The 24,573-nt window shown below is 38.4% G+C and overlaps 1 protein-coding gene across 1 annotated transcript; it reads left to right on the forward strand.

Moving 5' to 3' along the window:
• Positions 1 to 337: 337 nt before the first annotated feature.
• lrrc45 (leucine rich repeat containing 45) lies at positions 338 to 23,870 on the forward strand. The gene is made up of 18 exons (XM_053340954.1): positions 338 to 361; positions 1,389 to 1,692; positions 2,236 to 2,297; positions 2,382 to 2,452; positions 3,949 to 4,127; positions 5,321 to 5,449; positions 6,027 to 6,139; positions 7,062 to 7,120; positions 7,305 to 7,382; positions 9,997 to 10,132; positions 11,035 to 11,112; positions 11,333 to 11,444; positions 11,599 to 11,669; positions 13,108 to 13,200; positions 17,045 to 17,137; positions 18,664 to 18,837; positions 20,980 to 21,127; positions 21,993 to 23,870. Exons 2-18 carry the CDS (start codon positions 1,464 to 1,466, stop codon positions 22,190 to 22,192), a joined length of 2,025 nt encoding a protein of 674 aa, XP_053196929.1. The 5' UTR covers positions 338 to 361; positions 1,389 to 1,463; the 3' UTR covers positions 22,193 to 23,870.
• Positions 23,871 to 24,573: the final 703 nt, after the last annotated feature.

Below are 24,573 nucleotides of genomic sequence, written 5' to 3' on the forward strand. Positions count from 1 at the left end.
TCTTCTTCTACTCTACTGAGTAACTGCCATCAGGCCTTTTGTTATTGAATCATCGCCATCTGCTGGTTGTATGATTTAATAGGAACAACTTATTTGAGGTTTAAGCCAAAATGATATTGATAACATATCTCCCTCTTTTACTTCATTACTAATTCATATTGATTCAGTCTGCTTTTTAGTCAGTTTTTGGCCAGTTATCTACATTCAGCATCACAGTAGATGACTGGACTACACTAACCATGATGCTTTGCGCCGCAATAGACTTCCTAGTTACTTTGTCGCTTGGCTTCCTTTACCTGTCAGCTGTGCCTTCCGCAACAACAATAACTGACACGAAGATACTGGAAGTGTAGTCAATGAGGTCTGTGTTTCTTTATTTCAACTTGTCTTTATTCTTTTTCAGGAAAAGTTTCTTAAACAAACACTTCCTTCTTTAGCCCTGCACGAGCCTTTGTCTTAACGCGACACTCTCATTCAAAATGTGGCAGTTTAATTATAGCTTGTCTATTGCTAAGCTACATATGTATATACAATATATTAAGATACTTTTTCACAATCAGTTAAAGGAATCTTCTAATTCGGTACATATATGATTCCAGTAAGCAGCATTTATTTCATTGAATTTAATACATACATACAGTACGCACTACTTGCTCCCGCCAAGTTATTATCAACTAAATACTGAAAGTGGAAATGTGTGTTTAGTAGGGTGGATTAGGGTAATGTGGGACATTGACCAATGTGGGGCAAGTAGGCTCCATTGCATTTTTCTCTTTTTCTATTAAATTATTCTAAAGCTAACTAGTGTATGCAGTTATTGTTTAACATTAAACATGTGAACATACAGGCTACTAGTTAAACAAATCGGATCCAGAAAGCAAAAAAAACATGTAGACCGACAAAATTAAATGACCAAATATGGGCACCTTTCAGAAAGTTTGCTTTGCTCATTATCTTACAATGTGTGTATTTGTGTCTACATCATGATGCACACTAAACAGCTACAGTTTTGTATGGAGTTTATTTTTTACAATGGATGATGATGTGTGGTTTATGTCAGGGCAGGGATGTCCTCGGTTGTATATCTGCAAATGATTAGCTAAGCTTAACCAGGCTAAACATCCATGTATTGTCATAAAGCATAAAAATCATCACAATGTAAACATCAAAAAGGAGGCTGATTACTGCAGTCTGACATTAGTCCTTCTCCTGTATCTATTTCCACCTACATACTGAGGGTAATACAGCTAGTGTAAACAGTAGTCTACCAGAGAAACAGCTTTGGGGTGGGGTTGAATGTACTTGAAGATGCAGGACAGAGGGAGTCATTAGGAGGACATGTGCTTTATAGTTTGTTTTCAGTCCTGGGTTGTCATTTTTTTCTACAGTCAAATCCACCAGGACACAAGGAAGAAGTGAAGACAGCTCTGTGCACCTCAGATGAAAAGGAAGGACGAGTGACAATGGAGGATTTCAAGCGGACGTACTTGCGTCTGTGTAAAGAGGGAGGTGTGGAGCCCCAGGAGAGTATTGTAGTCCAGCTGCAGGAGAGCAGGGCTGCTCAGGGCTCCAGACTGGACCTGAGTGGACAGAGCCTGTCTGCAGATACCTGCTCAGTGCTAGCCAGGGCCTTCCAGAGAGACACTGTCTTTACAGAAGTGTCACTCAGCGACTGCATGCTCAGCGAGGAAGGTGAGGAGTTTCTATAAGGCAGACAAAGAGCGTCTAGATTATATTGTAACAGATATTTTGCATGATTCAACTTTCGTGCAATTTTAATAGTTTGCACATGTGCTTTGTGCAATAAAGCTGAAACTTATAACCAGTGTAATCCGGTGCGATTTATCCTTCTTTTAAATAAGATAAGCCTGTCGATATTCTATATTTTTATTGTCGACAAATCACATGAATTCTGTCTGTTAATAGTTTCTGACTTCCCTCCCCTGGGTGCTCTCAACCCAAAGCCCATTGGTACAGTAAATGTATAGTTGTAGTTTTTTTAAGATTTAGTAATTTCCTATATTAGCTGGTCACTGCTGTTATTTTAGCAAACATAACTCAAACTGGAGAATATTGTGCATTTGTTGTTAAAAGATAGATATATCAGAAATATCAGATCCTGGATACAAACACAATACTAGTTGGTAAATGAATGAATTGTTGGTTTGGATCTGCACATGAGTGTGTATGTGATGTATAACAGTATCTGCTTCCATGCATGTGTGTGACTCTCAGGTGCCAAAGTTCTCCTGACTGGACTGTTTGACAACACAACAGTGAAAGTTCTGGATCTGAAGGTATTTGGACTACACACACTCTCAGTCACCAATAGATTTGATGTTGAATTAAACAAGTGTGTTGATGTGAAACATTATTCACAGGGAAATAACCTGAGATCAACAGGAGCTGAGGTGTTGGGAAAGTTGTTGGCTAGGAACAAGACTCTGCGTAGGTGAGAACTATGCTCCTCATGTTTATTTAGATATAAAAATATGTCAGTATGATGTCATTTTATATATATTTGATTATATCTATATATTTTAATGCATATGTATATGACTGTTTCATAAGATATCAAATAAATCATATGAAATTTGAGGAAAATAACCTGGTCAAGGCCCACTACCACTAACTTTTTATGTTTGAGATTTCAACCAGTCTGGCAATTTGCTCAGTTGTCATGGAGATGGCTCAGTTGTTCTTTCTTAAGTGAGACAGGTGCACAAGAGAATATTTACAGTATGAACAGGGACAAAAACACACAACTTGCATAGAAAGAAGAGTGATTATACATTAAAGAAACTGTAATAAGTAGCATTATAATATATTAATAGTTATAATAGTTTACATCTTCAAAAGAAATTTGAGATTTTAATTTAAAAACTTTTTATGACTCAAAACTCACTTTATAGACAGTTTTTCCTAGTTAAAATGTCCTATGACCTAATGTTACAATGACTGTATCATTTGTGATTAGAGAGGAGAAACAGTTTGTTACCTTTTTATAGATAAATATAAAGTACAGTTCAACTGCTTATTATATCTAGCAATAATCTTCCAACTTGCAGAAGAACTGAACATTATTTGTTTCTGTACAGAAATCTGATTTTGATCTGCTAATAATGACAATGAGAAGTGGATGAAAGTATAGGAAAAAGCTAGTAAGTGGACCTTGAGTTGAACTGATCACTTACCTGCTCAAATCATATGAACCTCGTAAATTAAAAGATTTGTGATGCACATTGTGTCATAAATGTTTCCATAGCTACAATGAGATTCAGATTTTATATCACCTGGTGTTGCTTTTTTTTCAGATTTTTGAGAGAGTGCTCACAATTATTATGATCATTTATTTCAGTCAATTACATTTTAAGACACTGACTTGGTGTAGGTAATAATGTAGAATTGACTTTATTTTATTTGTTTGTTTATTACAAATTTATTTAGATAGCTCAATTTATCAGCATTCTCCACGCAGGTAAATTTACTTACTTGATTGACTTATTGTATATGGTGAAAAATCCCTTTATAGGTTTACACTGAATACAAATGACCAAGAAAGAATTTAGGCACAGTGAACCTGAAGCCTTTGGGTCAAGCAGTTGCCCTCTTTGCCTGGTTGCTAATCCATCCTTATGTGTAAGCAGCAGACAGATTGTCTGGCCTGTCATTTGTTAAACCTATGTATGCTTTTTGAACTAGTTTTATACCAGCAAGGTCTTAGCTTCAATTTAGAGCAGGTCACACATTGTGGCACACCTTGTCCTACCCCCACTGTTTACAAATGATGATTTCATCCTGGAAAGGCATTATCCCATAACAGAAGCTTTACTGATTGTATTCAGGTAAAGGTCTTAAAGGTTCAGGGCTTGTGAATGTATCTGTTGTAGCTTTAACAACAGTGTGGTCTGCTATGTGTAACACAGTGTTTGTAAATGCTGTATGCAGGCTGGTGTTGGAGTGGAATGCGTTGGGAGTGTGGGATGAAGCCTTCTCTCTCTTTTGTGATGGTTTGGCCTCCAACAGCACGCTGACACATCTGGACCTGCGCAACAATCAGATCAACCACCACGGAGCATCTGAGCTCGCTCTGGCTCTCAAACACAACAGCAACCTGGAAGTGCTAGGTGACTATTTAGGTTACTTATTTACATTTTACAAATATTATTCAGCCTTAAAAACAGACATGTTTAGTAGTTCAACCAGGGATAGCCTGTAGTTTTGTGTAGTTGGGTTACTATCACACAGATGCAAGTAATTATAGAGTGATCATCTCATCACATTACTGCAGTAGTGATTTTTTAAACAATACCCTCCCTGCCTTTTCATACAAATTTACAACTTAAAAACTCTTAAACTTCTTAAGAGTTCTGTGTAAAGTCTTAAGAGCATTAAATAGGTCATACATGTATTTCTAAAAAAATGTGTAAAAAGCATTTCAACCATCTAGATTTGAATTGTGGAGCTAGGCTTCACAAACTGTGTTTCAACATTTCTTTGTTCAGGATTTAGTGGGTGGGTCTGAAAATCACCGCCCCTGCTGCTGTAGAGGTATAAATACATTCAGCACACACTACTACTACTACAGTCTACAGTTAGCCAGTTAGCTGAGTTAGCCACCGAGTTAGCAGCCGAGTTAGCCGCTGAGCTACCAGCCGAGTTAGCCGCCGAGCTAGCAGCTGAATTAGCATCAGAAAGCTCTCAGACGTAGCGTCCATGTTTCTGGTAGAGGTGGTGACTTTGATTGACAGGTCACACTTGGTAGGGGGCGGGTTTTCAGCGAACTCGGCGGGCACTCCCACAGTGATTGGGAGTAGAGAAAGAGACTGATTTTTACACAACTTTGAAGCCTAATTTCATATATTTGGCAATTTTTTTAATCATTCAAATTTGGCAGGGTGGTTAACAACACACTTTTCTGTGGTATGTTAAACTCAGAACACATATTTATTCTTACTTTACACTGACCAGCAGTGTTTGTACATTGTCACTATAATCAGGGTTCTCCTGCAGAAATGTATGGTATTTACATGTAGTAATGGAAAAAAATCTAACCTGTGCGCCTTAAACACTTTCAGTTGTTTACATATGACCTACTTTTACTACAAGCATTGCTGCTCTTTGCTGTGTTTGCACCTTTTTATATTACATATTGCACTTTATTGCCCTTATATATATACTTATATATACTGCTATCTAAATGTTGTTACATTGTCTAACCCTCAATATGATAATAATACACTCTAATTAAAATTGAGGAAATGTAGAGACGTGTATTGAAGTGTTTTAATGACTGTTCTCTCTCACTGACCGTTCACAGACCTGAGGTGGAACAATATTGGTCTGCTGGGTGGCAGGTCTCTGCTGGAGGCTCTGCACAAGAACAAGAACATAGTACAGCTGGAGATGGCAGGGAACAACATACCCAGTGATATACTCAAAGCACTTGGTACTGTATAGTGTGTGTGTGTGTGTGTGTGTGTGTGAGTGAACATGACTCATCCTGCTCTTTTTCTGTTCTGTTCTCTTTTTTTTCAAAGTAATCTGTTGTTTGTGTATTATTTGTGAATTATACCCCTAAACAGAAAGTTACATTCTATCTCTCCTTAAAGGATCATTTAATCCAAATTACAGTTACCTCCATCGGTATCTCTACATGCAGATAGTTTTGGGTTTATTTGTCCAGGTTTTAATATAACTGTCTCTGAGATGTCTCCATTCAAATATAATGGAGGCGAATGGAATTTAGTTTGTGAAAAAAATTAGCACATGTATATCATCACTGTCAACAGCTTTTCTTTTTGATAAAACTGAAAAGTGGTGATACAGTTAACTGAAAACCATCTGTGATTGTAACAGGCTTCAATTTGAATGATCATTTATTACACCTCTCATTACTGAGAAGTTATATCATTTCCAAAATGCGGTACACATCATCATCCACTCATACCTGTGACTGACCACACATACCATCCATCACTCTCTTCACTCATTACCCTTCTTCTCCTGTTGTTTAACCCTTTCAGAGCAGACCACAGGGCACAACTCAGACAGACAGTCCACCCTGAGAGACAGCCACAGCAGGACCCAGGTCCTCAACAAGGAGATTCAGATTCTGAAAGAGGAGAAGGGAAAGCAGGTAAGCCTGGTGCTGAAGACTATACATCATTTGGATTCTATTAGTGTGATTTCAGAGAGTGGCTAATTTGGTCCCGACCAAGAAAAAAAACAAATAGATACATTACTGCCCAGAACTGGCTTAGTTTGGTGTTCATAATGTCTTTTAACAAACCAAGGTGATGTCTCATGGACTGAGAGGTAACTCATTCATTGGACAGTTTTGGTGATGTTGAGGCAGATGGCTACTCCCTTAGATAGAGGGAATGGTTGGGTCGCTTTAAATGAAATTAAAAAGTATGGTTTAGACCTGCTCTATGTGTAACGTGTCTTGAGTTGACTTTTGTTGTGATTTTGCGCTTTATAAAAAAAAAGATTGATTGATTGATTGATTGATTGATTGATTGATTGATTGATGTCATCCTGTATATTCAGCATTACATGGACCACAGAACAAAATGGAAATCTGGTGATTGACAGCAGTTCAAGCAGCACTTAACACAAAGTCATCAAGTATAATTTCAGTATAGTTTGTACAATTAGACTGAAAATCTGTCGATTCTGGAAAATGACTAATAGATAAAAACTGGACAAAAAGAGTCAGTTACTTAATAAGGCACATGCAAACACACCTCTTCTTTAATTCCTTTACACTTACTGATTTAGACAATCCCCTCACTCATGCTGATATGCGTTACTATGGTTACTAAATGATTTGCTTAAACATACAGTATACATTGTTTCTAAGGATGGCTTGATAATAAGTTAATACTTATGGTAATTTAGTGGTAGTTTAGCTTTTGAATAGAAGGTGTTGTCATGCAGCATGAATTCAGTCAGTTACAATACATTTTAATAATAAAGTCTTTCTTGATGGTGTCCAAGAGTTTGGGTGGAGTGTTCCAGATTTAGGATCAAGTGTTGTTGTTTCTGCTCTCTTTTAGTTCCTAGGCCTGATGGAGACCATAGACAGGCAGAGGGATGAGATGGGACGCTCTAACAGGTGAGAGACAGTCTTACTATGCTAGCTCATTGGTCATAACATTTAAGACAGAGATCAGTAAGAGACACAATCTCCACATCACATATTTGCAGAAACAGATTATAAAAGAAACACATTTACAAATCAAATGATATATCCATGACCTCATAGCAATAACCCCATAACCTCTTTTCTCTTACATTAGATCCACTTCCATTCAGATTGGTCAACTCCAGGAAGCTCTGAATGAGAGGAAGTCAGCTGTCAACTCACTTACTGCCAAGTAATCATTTAATCTTCCTCTATTCTATACTCACAATATGCAGAACAACATAGTCTGTATATGTGTAACATGAGTGACTTTCGCCATTTTCAGGCAAGCAAAGATAGTATGAAAATCTACAGTATGGACCACAGTATATATTAGGGCTGGGCGATTATGGCCAAAATCTAAATCACGATTAATTGAATTTTTAACCTTGATTAGGATTAATGAAGGATTATCTCCACCCTTGATGAACAATGATGTATTTTCACAGTTTCTTTAGTTTAGTATTTTCCACTGCTGCCCTCACACATGAGGATCTTTAGGGAGTGAAAATAAAGATGTTTTAAGATGTGACGCTGTGGTTAATGTCTAGTTTACTTGATTAGAACTATGTAAAGATCATGCTTTGGGTTCAAATGACCTTTGCTGTCATGGCAACAGTGAACACCACCATTAATTGACATGAGCAAGAATAAGTCCATTAGAGTTTCTAAATGTCGGTTTCAATTATTTTTCGATTAATTGCCCAACCCTAGTATATACTTTGTTTAATGAGATGCTCCTCCTTCCTGCTACACAGATGACCATATCCTGAAGCCCTTATAGTCATGTTTATAATGACCCATAGAAAGTGATGAGCAAAGTCTACCCTGCAACAGATTTTCAACTAAAACATATAAAACATTTTCCTTAAAACACATGAACATTTCTGCTGATGACAAGTTCATGTGGCATTTTGTATACGTATGTTCAATGCTGTGTAAATGAAAAAAGAGCTTGAGACAGAAGTGCATTTCTGATGTCAGTTACATTGCTATTATTATGATGATGAATATGATGGTATGATGATACAGTAGGGTGCAATCCCCTCTTTCTTTTCTGAAGTTGAATTTAATGTATGAACTTATTTTCCATTCCTGATATTAAGAGGAGAGTGCCTGTAGACTTCTGACCACTCCTAACAGTCTGCTTTCTCTGGGTGTCTGTTTCTCATGTCACTATGTGATAAATGTGACATACACTGCAAACTAACTCATGTTCACAGTGCTGCTGTGATGGAAACACAGGGCCCCATCTTGCAGTTGGTGGATGGCAGCGTGGCGCATGTGTCTTTGTTAGTTTCCCCTGACGCAGTTGTTATTTTCTCTTCCTGCTCCCATGTTGTCTAAATAGCAAATACACTTACACCAGTCTGTGCACCTATGGGTGTGTTGGTCTCAAAATGAGGTGTGGTCAGGTTCATTGGTGGCGCGTTGCTATTTTGAGGCAGAGGAAAGCGATTGCACTACTGCACTACTACTAAAGTCACTGGCACATATTTTACTGTTATTTAAGGGGCGAATTATCAAGAGTCCAATATGCTCCTATATAGGGGGGCATATAGGGGGGTATATAGGGGGGTATATAGTGGGGTATATAGGGGGGTATATAGGGGGTATATAGGAGGTATATAGGGGGGTATATAGTGGGGTATATAGGGGGGTATATAGGGGGGTATATAGTGGGTTATATAGGGGGGTATATAGGGGGGTATATGGGCGTATACTGTGCTTGTTACCACACGGACGCGCAGCAGCACACAAACATGCAAAACATTACAAATAAAAGGACCACAATGTGAATTCATATTATGATATACATCAGGGATGTCAAACATGCGGCCCGTGGGCCATATCCGGCCCGCCGAGGGGTCCAATCCAGCCCACTTTCCTTATTCCTCCATTCCTTCCATCTTCCCTTCCTTCCTTTCTGTCTTCTTTTTCTTCCTTCCTTCTTTCCTTCCATCTGTCCTTCCTTCCTTCCTTCCTTCCTTCCTTCCTTTTAATGATCAGGCCCACGTGAGATTAAATTGGGCAGTATGTGGCCCTTGAATGAAAATGAGTTTGTACATCAACATATTAAAAAAAAGTCACAATGACTCCACTATGTATCAGAATCAGTCAATCACAGTAATGATCAATGAAACTGTCAATGTAGTCATGTGACCAATCCTGGTAAATCTGCCATCAAACTAACAATCCGCCAAGGTGACAGCGGCCTGGATGTTAAAGGGAATGAGAGATGACACTGTGATTGGTTTACTGCGTGTCACGCCCAAAACACGCCTATGATTAATGAGGGGACTTAAGTCCCTTTTAGACCATGAGCCTGGTGCACTGACCATTTTTCCACCATTAAAATTGCAAAAGTGGATTTGGATATGCCCCGAAGGCCCTTGCTCCACATGCTTCACGCCATGCGCTACAGACCGTTCAAATAGGGCCCACTGTGTTTTAGTGTGGCAGATTATATCACTGGTTAAGATGGAAAACATGAATTTATTTATTGTATTGCTTATTTAAATAACCTTTATGGAAAATAACAATTTAAAGCATGATTGATCTGATCAGCTTGCTTTATAAAACTACACACAGGGCTGCTGACTTAACTAGGCTTGATGTTGTGAGCCTCATCAAAAAATAGGTTATAGTGAAAAAATCTACTCACCTGTCTTGTTAGTAAAGTGAGAGTCTGCTTAAAGTCACCTGGTCTGGCTGACCTGTACTCATGTGAAGATGCCACATGTACTGGTCCCAGAGTGAACTCATATTACTTTAAGTACAGTATATACTCTTGTGATGTTTTTCAGGTTACAGATGACAGAGGCTGCCCTCACTCTCTCTGAGCAGAAAAACCACAACATGGGAGAGTTGCTGACACGTTTGAAGGCTGAGAAAGAAGAACGGCGTGCACAGCAGAGCCGAGAGAGGAAAAAAGAGCAAGAGGTGAAGAACGACTGGAGGAGGGACAGCGCTCAACTCAGTTTCAGTGTGATTTACATAAGAAACCAGAATAACGGCTTTTTTGCTTTTTTGATTACTGCTTATATATATATACGTATTTGCATATTTTAAAAATAGCGTTGCTTACCAGGAAATAAATTTTGTAATTTGCAGATCACATGATAAATATAGATTGTGTGATTTTGAAGAGAGGAAAATATTTTACCTAGGAAGATCAAATAGAGATAAGTTTATGATTAATAATTTCTCCAACTGTAGGAAGTTAACTGTCTGGTGTTCCAATACAGTTTCCTCATTCCATGCAAATATTGGCACAGACAGCATGTCTTGTGTTGTATTTGATTTCCAGCAACTTGTGTAGTCCTCTAATACCAGTAGCTTCTGACGTTACCTCTGTGTGCATATATCAAAACACAGCTACGGGTTAGGGTAAGGGTTAGGGTTAGGGTTAGGGTTAGGGTTAGGGTTAGACACAACATTCAGCCAAATGGTTAGTCTTGACTTTATTGCTGCTCTTTAGTCTGACTCATTCAGTGATTTAGAAGAGTGTTGGCTTTAATCCAATACACATATCACACTGATATCTGTGAAATAATAATAATCCTTCCTTTGAATCCTTTAGTTATACAATGATTGGTCATTTACAGAAATGACACAATTTAAATTCCAAACTATGAATCCATTAGTCAAAAAGTCATCTTCCAAACATCCACCAGGCAAGTATTCCTAAAGGTCTACGATGAAAGAATACCTGTCAGAGTGGATTCTGTTCATGACACCAGACTGTGGGAAGTATTACAGAAAGAGCATGAGGGTCTGTGTACAGCAGAGGACCAAGTGAATGTACCTCAGTGATTCATATGAAATTGTTTCCCACCCTGTAGGACAGTGTGCTCAGAGAGGGCAGGCTCCTCAGAGAGACCCAAAACCTGACTGAGACCAACCTCCAACTCAGGAATAAGGTATGACATGTCTGTTTAGGATGGTGAGAATTGTGTGTGTGTGTGTGTGTGTGTGTGTGTGTGTGTGTGTGTGTGTGTGTGTGTGTGTGTGTGTGTGTGTGTGTGTGTGTGTGTGTGTGTGTGTGTGTGTGTGTGTGTGTGTGTGTGGTTGCATCATTATGGTACCAATGCTAAGAGTGTAATTTATGTTATGTTTGTGTGTGTGTGTGTGGTGTGTTAGGTGGAGGAGATGGAGCGCAGGTGTAAGTCTCAGCAGCAGCAGATCTTTGAGCTGAAGCAGGAACTAACCAACAGCACAGCAGAGTTCAAGTTGCGACTAGCACAGGCAGAAGGTAACACACACACACACACACACACACACACACACACACACACACACACACACACACACACACACACACACATCCTCTGTCACAGATAGGCAAATAGAACATTGTTCTCCACATGAAACCCAGGAGAGATTTGCTTTGTGTCACTCTCTGACAGATCGTCTGGAAATAGAGAAGCGAAGGTCCAAGCAAACCCTAGAGGACATGGATCACCTGCGACAGAAAGAGGTGCTCTCTGGATCTTTGTTAATGGACTCTACTTATATTGCCCTTTTCTAGTCATTTGTTCACTTAAAGTGCTTTTACACTACATGTCACATTCACCCATTCACACACACACATTCATACACTAATGACAGGAGCTACCACACAGTGTACCAACCTGCTCATTCACTCACACATTCAAGTTTGGGTTAAAGATTGTGTAAAGTGAATTCAGACATTTTCTTCTAAACACATTAAATAGGTCATAAATGTATTTCTAAAAAAGGTGTAAAAAGCATTTCAACCATTTAGATTTGAATTGTGGAGCTAGGCTTCACAAACTGTGTTTCAACATTTCTGTGTTCAGGATTTAGTGGGCGGGTCTGAAAATTAGCATAAACCCGCCCCTGCTGCTGTAGAGGTATAAATACATTCAGCACACACTACTACTACTACAGTCTACAGTTAGCTGAGTTAGCCACCGAGTTAGCAGCTGAGTTAGCAGCAGAAAGCTCTCAGACATAGCGTCCATGTTTCTGGTAGAGGTGGTGACTTTGATTGACAGGTGACACTTGGTAGGGGGCGGGGTTTCAGCGGACTCCGCGGGCACTCCCACAGCGTTTGGGAGCAGAGAAAGAGACTGATTTTTATATTTTCATATATTTTGAATATATATATATATATTCAAATTTGGCAGGGTGGTTAACAGCACACTTTTCTGTGGTATGTCAAACTCAGAACACATATTTATTCTTACTTTACACTGACTTTAAGTATCTTGCCCAAGAACACATCAACATGTGGACTGGAGGAGGCAGGATTGGCCAGTCTTCTGATTAGTGGACCTCTACCTCCTGAGCCACATCCTAACCCTAACCCTGTTCTTGTCAGAAATGTGGTCAACATCACAAGGCTGATGCTCAAATCCAATCACTTATTCCATTTAAGATTTCATTTAGAGATTGGGTCATGAGGAGCACAGGAAAACACACAGTAAATATTACCCACATGTACTTTAACTGTGAACATTTTTAACTGATTATAAGTTATCTGTGTGAAAGTTAGCCAATTTCATGTAATTCCATGTGATAATTACGACCATAGAGCTGCAGACATCAAAACAGAAGTTCATCAGAAAAGAATTAAAGTCAAGTGGAATACATGACTCTCTTGAAATGATATGAAGCAGATTCAAGTGTTGCAGTATTTATGCAACTTTTTGGGGTAAAATTATGGCTTAATTCCTGTTATATTTTCCCCCTCAAAATTATGACTATATTTTCTCAAAATATCACTACTTTATTCTTCCTCTCAGCCTCCTGCAATCACCTCAGGCAGAAATCACTTCACTGTGTACAGCAGTTACAGCACTTTCTTAGCTTTTCATGTTGTAACGTGACACTTATTTTATTTAACTCTGTAGAAATGGTGAAATATCTAAAGTTGACATTTGTGTCAACAGGTGGAGCATATGAATCGACATCAAGAGGAGAGTGAGAGAGCCATGCAGGAGCGCATCTTTAAACTGGAGGGACAGCGAATACAACTGGAGGAGGTCAGATCTTTAAAATATCACATGAAATATAACACATGATGGTTATTTATTAGTTAAAAACCTGACTTTGTGCATTATTGTGTAGCAGCAGAGCTTATGCATGTAGCTCCATTTTTTCTTCAAAATGTAAAAACATGTTCATACCACATTGATACCACATGGACACCACATGAAGTGTGACTGGTCAGTTCTACTACCTGGGGGTTTCTCACATCTCTGATCTCTGATGTTAAGCAGCCATATCAAAGAAAACCACATAACATAAACAAGCCATTGTTGGATATGTAACATGACAATTCTTCCAATAACAAATTGACAGAGCTTTTTTCAATAGACATGATCACTGTGAATATTAGGAGAGTTCACCCAAAATACTCATTTGCATTGCTTTTATTTGTACAAAAAAGATTTTGTAATGTTAAGATTTATACTTGTGATGTGCATAATCAGTGGAGTTAATGACATAATGATAATAATAATAATAATAATAATAATAATAATAATAATAATAATAATAATAATAATAATAATAATAATGATAATACATTTTATTTAAGGTGCCTTTCAGGGCAGAAAGGGCTCTCTAGTAAATTGAAGCCTTTTCTTCTGATTAGCCTCACTGATTAGTGGTTTTCTTAAGGCTACACAGCTGTACAGTCCCAATCCCTTGAGTTCCCCTCACACTGTGCACGTGGAAATACTCTTACTTTCACTATTAAACATAGCCCTGAGTTCTACTGTTGTTTTTCTACCATTTGATTTCACCAAACCTTTAAGTTTGGTCAAAGAGTGGTTCAGGGAGCAGGAGACTTCATTTTCACACATGGATCCACCACAGAGTCCAGACCTTCACCCCATTGAGAATCTTTGGGATGTACTGGAGAAGGCTTTGCTCAGTGGTCAGACTCTCCCATCATCAATACAAGATCTTGGTGAAGAATGAATGCAACACTGGACAGAAATAAATCTTGTGACATTGCAGAAGCTTATCAAAACAATGGCACAGTGAATGCATGCTGTAATCAAAGCTAAAGGCGCTCCAATGAAATATTAGAGTGTGTCTTTTTTTTTGTCCAGGCAGTGTATAAAGTTTAGCTTGGTCTAGTCTAGTAATAGAGTAACTGAAGGAAGTGCAGAAAGTGTTGCAACAGCCCTCAGTCTCTCACACACCTTGTGGAGCAGCTGTATTCATGCCAAAAGCATTTATTGGGGGTGGGAGGGGGTTATATTACTTTCCCTAACTGTATTTGTCTAGACAGTTCAGTTATTCAAATCCACAAGTTAGCTTCTATTTGTAATCTGGGGTTTTCTGAGGTAGGCTGGAGGTTAAATGCAGAACAGGGTTATTATATTAAATTAATAAGTTAATTGTGCTATCTTGATTTATTCTGTACATATCTAGGGGTGATCCCCCATTCAGTAACTTCCTGATGTTTGATAAGGGTTTTTTTATGGAGTATTTCCTGAACTGAATTGAGGGTGTAAGGACAGAGAATGTGTGTTTATAAAGGTTGTAAAGCCCCCAGACGCACATTTCTGATATCAGTGTACACATTCATGTATGCATGATTGTAGGAGACATGCAACTAGTAGACACAGTGAATAAACCCCTGTACACTGTATTGTGCATTGTTGGGGAGAGAGAACTGTTGCTGAAAGCTCCAGGCTGCCTGTGCTTTTAATGAGCTTCATTCACTAATATGTGCTTACAAATGTTCTTACTTTGCATACAGAATAAGTGCATGTGCAAAATTGACATCAGATTCATGACACGTGGGCACAGCTAATTTTGTTCTAACCACTGTGTGAATGTTAGTGAATGAGAATCATTCTGAATCTACTATATACAATAAAACAACTCTAAATACAATAAACAATAAATACATTAAACACATACTACTACTACTGCTACCACGCCCCCATATAGCTACATAAAGAAAGGTCTGTTGGAGCAGGGCAGCAGTGGAGAGAGCTGCCACACATTGCAAACACAGCTGTGATGGTAAAAATGTATAAATCCTGCTAGTAAAATGCAAACCCTTGTTTCAGAAGTAGAAACCAGAATACTTAGATTTGGCTGGTAAACATGTCATTGGCACAACTGTGTGTTAATCCTGCAGACCTGTGCACCACATCTGGAATTGATCTAAATATGTCTGTACTGCTGCACCAGGTGCACACTGTGTTTCCTCTCTGTCCATAACAGACTGTGATGTAGTGAAAGCAGAGCGCCTCCCTCTGACACTACTGACCTGTCACACTGTAACGATCACTGAACCAGCTACACATATCAAAGCCAAATCTGATTGGTGTCACATTTCACTATGGAAAAAAGTTGTCATCTAAAAGTGGGAACAGGACATCTTTGATGTATTATCATTTGATTCTATTTATGAAATGTCGTATGTTTAGGCCTAATCATTTTGGAATAAGTGTGGTTATAGTATATTATTAGCATCTTTTTTTAAAGATTTATTTAGTTACATTTTTTTCTCCCTTTATTTGTAAGTGCAGTAGGTAGCATAGAGCTGACAGGAAGCAGGAGAGAGAGGGGAATGACCTGCAATTCAAAATTGACACAACAGTATTCTTGCAAAGTGATAATATGAAATAAAATAAAATATCAAAGATCAAATATAATATACAAGGAAAAAATCTCCAAATAGTATATAGGATCAACAATAAATATATAAATAAATATACTATAATATTCAATGGTGTTGAACAGTCTGATGGCTAACTTAGGCAGTTTCTAAATGTATGAGCAGAGTAACAACAAACATTTTGAACACGTTGATGAATCCCACATTTTTTTTTGTGATCAAATGTTTTTATTAAGTAAGTTACACAAGGTTATAGAAAACCATCTCTGTCAAATTACATTTTACACAAAGTATGCCAAAGACATAAGAACGTGTCACATAGGGGAAAGAAGGGAAGGGAGACATGACACCACAATATTACCATCGTTGTCCAGTAACAAGGGAGACAAATAGAGATGGACGTACACAGACACACAGACAAGCAAACAAACAAAACAAAAAACACCCTTAATGAGGTAGAGACATAAGAAATAAGGGACCAGACATGCACAAACAGAATTAGAGGTTTAGGGCAGGCCTAGCATTTGTTTCAAAGAGTCAGCAATGTTGAACCAAGTGTCCAGAGTCTTTTCACAGGCTCCATTTATGCGAGCTGTAGAGAGTTCCATATATATGACATCCAAAAAAGAAAGGGTCCAAGTGCGAATAGACAGGTCATGAGGAGGTTTCCAGCGAGTTGCAACCATTTTCTTTGCAGCTGTAACACCAGCGTATACAGCACGCTTTAGCATTTTAGAGACATGAAGGGTTGACAGGTCATCCAAAATCAAAACACTTATGTTAACAGGTACAGTGTCATTGATTAAGGTAGACAGACAAGATGCAATATTATTCCAGAACTGATAGACAGGAGAGCAGTCCCAGATCATATGAAGGTAAGTACCTTGAGCTTGCATGGGGCAGAGGGTGCATAAAGGACTGTTAATTATTTTCATGCGGTGTAGTTTCACAGGGGTGAGATATGTCTTATGAATGAAATTATAGTGGATCTGTTGGTGGTCTGGATTGCGTGATGAATCCCACATTTGTGCTTCAAACATTCAAACGCACAGTTCAAACACAGATTGATCTCATGTATGTAATATTATGTTAAGTAAAAATAGTAAAAATATGATTTCATTTAAGAAATTATTTAAAACCAAAACGTTAGAAAGGTATGTAAGAAGGTAATATGGGGATTTGTGAATTGTTGAAATCAAGTATCTGGATATTTATGCTTGGATATAATGCATCTCTTACAGGAGGTCAGTAAAGCTAAGGCAGCGTGTGTGACAGAGAGAGCTCAGGCTGAAGAGGAACTGGGAAGAGTTCGTGCTCAAGTGCGGCTTGAAGAGGTGAGTTAAAAAAAAAAAAATCAGATATGTATATTTGCATGATCAGATATAAAGATGACATCAGCTCACTTTCTATGCAGCTGTCTAGTCAATTTATGAGCTGAATGATGAATGAATCTTCTGACATTCTTTGTAACTGTGTTCTTTGTGTATGTTCTCCTTAATTCTTTTTCTGTTCATCTTGGCTCATGCAGGGGAATGATGAGTAGAATAATGTGATATGGACATACTGTCGCTGCAGCCTTTCACAAACAAGTTCTAGATTTGCAGCTCATTTTATTACTCCATGCATAAGTTTTCCACTGGTTGTTTTATGAGGACAATAGAGCAGCAGAGCCAGCTCACACAGCTCTTCCTCTCCTAAAACATTTATCCAGTTATGATAAAAATCAAGCTCCTAAGCACAGAATATCAAAGAAGTGCAAAGAAAAACAAAGCAATACAGTCATTTACTGCTTTGTTTTTAGAATTGCTTTGGAGTGATAATATTTAGGCTTTCAGTTATCTTTTTATGGATTGCAAACTCACATTTATTTGCATTTGTTTTAATAGCAGGAAATGACTGGTGCCAAACAGCATCTCAACTGTCCTAACAGTTTTATAGAGACACACCTAGGTTCTGTAGTCCATCACTGAAATAACAGCAACAGAACACAACAAAAAACAAAAAAACACCTATGATTGTTTGTGAAGGCTGCAGGAACAGTAAATATGTCTTCTTCTGGCTGATGTGATATTGTTTGACATGATAAGTTCTCTGAGTGAGACACAGTCAACTTGGAACAGATAATCTGCAGAGACAAAGACAAGAAACTTTTTGGTTGATGATGACAAAGCAAAAAGTTCCAACTCATGTTTCTATGATTCAACCATAATTCTGGTTAAATGAGTTCATATGAGTATGATTAGAGCTGCTACTGGTGCCATAGCTTCAGTCATCTAAAGAATTGTGATTATACTGTATGGCTCTTTCTACATTCATATATATATATATATACATATATATTTATATGTATATATATATTTATATATTTTATGTAGAGTAGATAAAAAAATAGATTTAAATTCTCACATATTGATATTGATATCAGTGTTAGACACACTATAGCAGCTGGCTGTAAAGGTTTTAAAGGCCTACTCTGTATATGAAGGTACTGTAAAACTATTCTGACTGCTTTTCACATCAAGGACCCCTAAATTGACAAAAATAACACCACAGACCCCCACCTGATAAGATTTTTGCTTGTGTGTATGAAAACAGTTCTACATTCTGTCATAATGTAACATGTGGATGGAATTATAGTGAAAATAAATGATTTCCTTTTTGGCTGGGGACAACCCTGGAACCACCTGAAGGACCCCTTGGGGTACCCGGACCCCACTTTGAGAACCATTGGCTTACACTGTACTCATGGTTTGTTTAAAGCAAAAAGTAGATATTTGAAATGTAGGCATGAATAGTCAAGAGAAACAGTATTACTTCAAAATGTCTAACCTCTCATCCTCTCGTCTTTTTTTGGGAGCAGCAGGAACATGTGTCATCCCTGGAGGAGAAGCTACGGTCTGTGCGCTCCTCACTGCAGGAGGTGAAGCATCACTGTTCCCAGCAGAAACAGACCATCTCTGAGCTGCATGCCAAGAACAGCCAGCAGAGCATTGAGATGGACGGATTGCGCCGCAGGATAGAGGAGCTCCAGCAGGTCAGTTACACACACACACACACACACACACCATATGTGCCTCCTGTGTGCACACCATACACTAAGAATGATATTCAAAGTACTATTAATAAATAGATGTGTTTATGCAGTCACATCACATCATTAGATTTAGACATATGAATGTGGGCCTGCATTAAATGTGTGTTTTCCAGAGAAAGCACAGTGTGGTTAACAGTCACTTGACCACAACAAGCTTCCAGGCCTGACGCCAGCCTGAGCAGCTGTCTGTCTGTGTGAGCTTTGCATTTGTGGGTTTCCTCCCACACTCCAAACACATTCAGTTGAACTAATCTGTGAAATCTGTGTGTGTGTGTGTGTGTGTGTGTGTGTGTGTGTGTGTGTGTGTGTGTGTGTGTGTGTGTGTGTGTGTGTGTGTGTGTGTGTGTGTGTGTGTGTGTGTGTGTGAACGTGCAGCATGTGTCAATGTGTGTAGTTGTAAAGTGGGAGGAGGTTCTACTGGTTCAGGAAGTACTTCCCCACCTAAATGTTTCCACCTCAAAGTGAACGCACCTCAACTTCTAAAGACAATGATCATTTATGACACTGTATCATTTTGAATGATTTTAACTTTGCTACTTAGAAATGATATTTTTTTTTTGTTTGGGTTGTTTAGTAGAAGGCTGGAAATATTAAGACACCCACCATTCAGATTCACCCCGCCCCCTACCAAGTGTCACCTGTCAATCAAATTCACCACCTCTACCAGAAACATGGACGCTACAGCTCTTTCTGCCACTAGCTCACCTGCTAGCTTGGCGGCTAACTCGGCGGCTAACTCAGCTAACTGTAGACTGTATTGGCCATAGACATATATACGTAGACACCGCATTGACTGCTGTTGCCGATTGGAGCCACGTGCCTACACAGCGGCCATCTTGGTACAGGGCCACTCACTCCTGCAGCGCATTACGTCTATAGAGGAATGACGTGTTTGTACTATTAAAAAGTGATCATACATCGCTCAATTGTAATAAAAATAAATAAATAAATAAAATCGCTCAATTGTCAACATATATTCACACGGGATGTTAGTTACAAATGTCAGACAGATAGACAGACAGTTTTTACCAAATCAAAGCGTTTGGAAATCGGTTTAGATTTCAGTGAATAATTCTACTTTGAAGCTGTGGAGTAGCTCTTACCTCCATAGATATACATGCACTACTGCCTCTGTTAGCCTTGTACCAAGATGGCGGCGCTTCAGGCATGCCTCTCCACAGTCAATGCGGTGTCTATGTATATATGTCTATGGTATTGGTAGTAGTGTTAGTTGTAGTAACAATGACTGGCCACTGGCAGGTTAACCACTGAGGAGAGTATAGTAGTGGAGGGGCCAAGGGCACACCACTATGTCACGGAGTAGCCATTTTTTGCAGGCTCAGAAAATCAGGAAGATTGAGAGAGTGAGAAACAGTTTAAGGCTCTATCTCCACAAATCACTACTGCATAGTTATCAGCCTTTTCACATGTTTTCTGTAACCATTTTACAACATGTATAATATGTTTAGAAGTAAATGAATGAATTGACTTTTGACAGACTTTAAGGTGGACAAAATGACACTTAATAGTTGCTGAATTCATCTAACTAATATCTGTACAGTCTGAATGTGAGTTGATGTACAGTTCTGAATGTTTTGAATCAAGTTTCTGCAAAGTTTAACCTGAAGCTCACACTGACTGATGCTGCAGCATTTTTAGCTCAGTGATTGGATGGTTCTTACTGAAATGCTTTGGATTCAGAGTTGTCCTTAAATGATAGGTTTGAATTTCAAATCCATTTTAATACAATTCTGACATGCCATATGTACATTAAAGGAGTGTTTGGACAGTGTAATCAGTCTTATTCTTCATGCAGATAGTGAGATGACATCATCCTCAAGTGACTCCAGTATGATGACAAAGATGGGGGTCTTCATTCTGTGACTGTTAAAGTTCAGCTGAAGTTAATAAGATGATAGATAATAGACACATGTGAACTATATGGATCCTCTGCAAGGAAACAATGTCTGTAAAACACACAGAGGATTTTTTTTCTTCCATTTTCCATCTTTCTTCAAATAGCTCATGAACATGTCTTGGTGTTTCTTTATTAGCATTAGCATGCTGTGGGTGTTATTTCAGGAGTTGTCGAGTAAGGACCAGGAGAAGGTGGCAGAGGTGAGCAGGGTGAGAGTGGAACTGCAGGAGCAGATCGGACACTTACAGGCAGAGAGAACGGCACAAGGAGGACTGAAGGAGAAGATCAATGCCCTGGAGAGAGAGATTAAAGGTCAACCCTCACTCTTTCATTCTTTTCTCAGCTTTTCCCAACACTCTGCTCTGCTCATCGCTTTACAGGAGTTTCATATTGCATTAATTGTCTTTTACCCTTTTTACTCTCACCCTTAACTTTTAAAGTTCAGGACTGAATATAAATGTGAGCTGTCTATTGTTGCTGTGAAAAGTTTGTAAGAAGAGCAGCTTTCAAAAGAAAAAAATCATACAATCTTATATCTGGTTAAATTAACCTCATTTCTGTCTTAGGGAGCATATTTTACTTACATGAATTCTTGAGATAAGTCAATGTTGCAAGAATTGTGGAAAATATTATATTCAGACATGGGGAAAAAATGTACCAACAGGTTCAAGTAACACTTTAGTTTTGCAACAGCTTTACTTGTTTTGGTGCTTTTCTAGTAAGAACTTTCACAAACTTGAAGCAAGTCAAAATGAACCAGGACAACCAGAATTAGAACGCCCAAGAGTTTTATGTTGTATGTCACTGACTTGTGCATCATGTAATATTTGGTTCTGTAATACAGTCAGATATTGTAGCTCTAAAATGTATCTGTGTATTTGTATAGCACATTTCAACAACAGAGTAATTCAATGTGCTTTACATAAAACATTAAAGGGATCAAAACAGAATGTAAAAGCAACACAAGGCAATCTAAAGACATTTGAATGCAATTAAAAGATGTTGATTTGGAATTTAAAAATAAACTGAAGTAGAAACAGACAGATAAAACTTCCCCTAGCTGTATATAATGTGATATTTTGTCCTATAATTGAGTCAGATATCATATAGAACTAAAACGGATCCTGTAATTTAACACATTTTCTGTACTGCTGTCTTTGTCTATTGTGTTCTGCAGTACTGAGCAGTAACCACAGGGAGGCGCTGCTTGACAAAGAGAGCGAGATGTCCTCTCTGCTGGAGAAGCTGCGGCTGAGAGAGGCAGAGATCCAGAGGATGAGGGAGGACGAGGCCCAGAGAGCCAGCTACCTGCAGAGCGCCATCCTCACCTACGTTCAGGGCTCTCCTCTGGGACACTACAGCAGCCCCAAAAAATGATCCACACACACCTCCACCCCTCACTGGGTCCTGCAGGTCAGAGGAGTCTGAAAACCTGCAGGATAGAACAAATATCATGTTTTTTTTAAGACTTGAAGCACAATCAGGATTATTCCAGTAAGAAGGGGTTAAGGTTAGATCATTGGTGCTGGGAGTCATGACTGCTCCTCAACAGGACTGGTTCACTTTGAACTGTGGTCTGGTTTTACTGCTGGGACTCTACCTCCCACACACACACACACACTGACTAAATACAAACCTCACCACTTTTTTGAGTCCTAACACATGTGCTCAACTTAGTACTATCAGCTGCAGCACACTGGACAGCTTCAAAGTCTGCCTAAAAATGTCTCAGAGTTGATTGCTATGTTTAATCAATCTACTGCAGTTTGTAGGTTTGTTAACTGGTCTGTCAGTCTGTCCATCTAATCATTCATTCCTACAATGTACCAGCCACATATCCATGACATTTACTGTGGATATGAATGCTATACACCAGATATGTTATGATCTAACAGGCAGGTTGTCATTAGATTAGAGTACATTCAAGCTCCTGAGGGAATGAATAGCACCACCATCAGAGCAAAATGTACATTTCTAGCTCAACTACTAACTTCAATGAATAGCTAAATGATCAATATGTTGGTTATTCACTTCATCATTTGCATATTATAGAGTGTAATGAACACTTTAGCCACAGGGCTTGCCAGCAGTGCATTAGACATTGATGTTTTTATTCACTTTTTTCTTGCTGGATGAGATTATTATCAGTTTCCAAATAGCATTTTTTCATTTGCAAAAACACTGTCAGCTCTATTGTTAAGCTCCTAAAATGATCTTAAAGTGCCAGAGGTGCTAATAACAGCTGACACCACTTTGTTACTGCATCTTGATTATAGTCTGACTTATTTTAAGAAACAGGGAAACATTCCTGTCTTTCTAAAAGTGAGATGAGACGATAGATGTCAGTCTCATGTCTGAAGTCTGGATTCTGTGTTACACTGGTGTCAACAAATAGTTCTAGCAATTAACACCAACTCATGCTACAAAATGCTATGTTTCTATTTCAGTTTGAGTGTGGATAAAACAAATGGGATACTACTTTAAAGGTAGGCGTATTTGTGAATTTTTGGACAGAGCCGAGCTAGTTGTTTCCCTCAGTTTACAGTCTTTAATATGAGACTAAACCCCACATTAAAGGGACATTTGTCTTAATATTTTATATATGTTTAGATCACCAGAGTAAATTCTTCAGCTCTCACATTAACAGCTGTCACCAACATGCTGTCCAGTCTCATTCTTCTTCTTCTCCTGACTAAATGAATTAAAGGCAGATTAGCATTGTTAGCCATTGTTAGCATGTTTACATACAAAATGAGATTCAGTTGAAATAAGCCTTTATACTGTATGTTTCTCATCAGATGGCTGGCTCTCTGCAGCTCACACACAAAGCAGATTCAGAAATGTTCTCTGCTGCTTTTGCGTAGAACATTTTTCCAAATGAAACTATGGATGCAGTCTTTTCTAAGATTTTTATGATGATTGCTGTGTTATATCTGGAGATTGTCTCAGATATGTGATGGATATGTGTCATTTTATTTTTTTGGCAGGTGTGTTTTTACCTATTTTTTGCTCTGTTTTTGACGACCTGTGTTTTTATATGAGTAAAACGTGCTAATTTCTGAAGGAGCTGTCTCATGCTTTCTCTTCATGTGTGAATGATTTAGCGCTTAATCTGGATTAGTCCATTATTCTATTTAACAGATAACATTACAGTGTTCAGTGTGGTGTGCTGATGGGGTGGGGATGTATGAGGTCACTGGGTCTTGAAATTACAGCCAAAGAGCAAACATGATCAAGATAGTTCACTTCCATTTCTATCCAGTGAAACCTTTGTGTGTGCTCCTCCTTTGGAAGCTGAAATAAATGCTGATGATCACAGTGACGTCACACTTTTTCTTTCAAAGCTCCCTCAAAGCGCTTCATGAAGAAAGTAAATGCTGTTCATTTTGCATGCTAAATAGGATATACAGTCTATGGATATTTGTTCTTAATCTGATGATGTAATGCCCTCTTCAATTACAGTACTGTTGTAATATAAAACATTATAAATAATAAGGAGAAATTAACTGAGGTACCATACCTATTCTCCTAATGCACTCACAGGCCATCCCATAATTGTTTGCCTTATCAACAAGGCAAGAGCATTTATGTTGCACCACTCACATACAGAGGTGAGGGCAAAGGGTTTATACATTAATTAGAATAAATACAAGTAAAACCATAAAAATGAACAAAAGCAATTGGAACACAGTTTTAGTGTAAGTAGCGGAGCCCTTAATAAAGATGAAATGGTGCAGCTGAGAAAATGAATCATAAAC

The sequence above is a fragment of the Scomber japonicus genome, chromosome 20 (assembly GCF_027409825.1).
Source record: "Scomber japonicus isolate fScoJap1 chromosome 20, fScoJap1.pri, whole genome shotgun sequence".
In the NCBI taxonomy this organism is placed as follows: domain Eukaryota; kingdom Metazoa; phylum Chordata; class Actinopteri; order Scombriformes; family Scombridae; genus Scomber; species Scomber japonicus.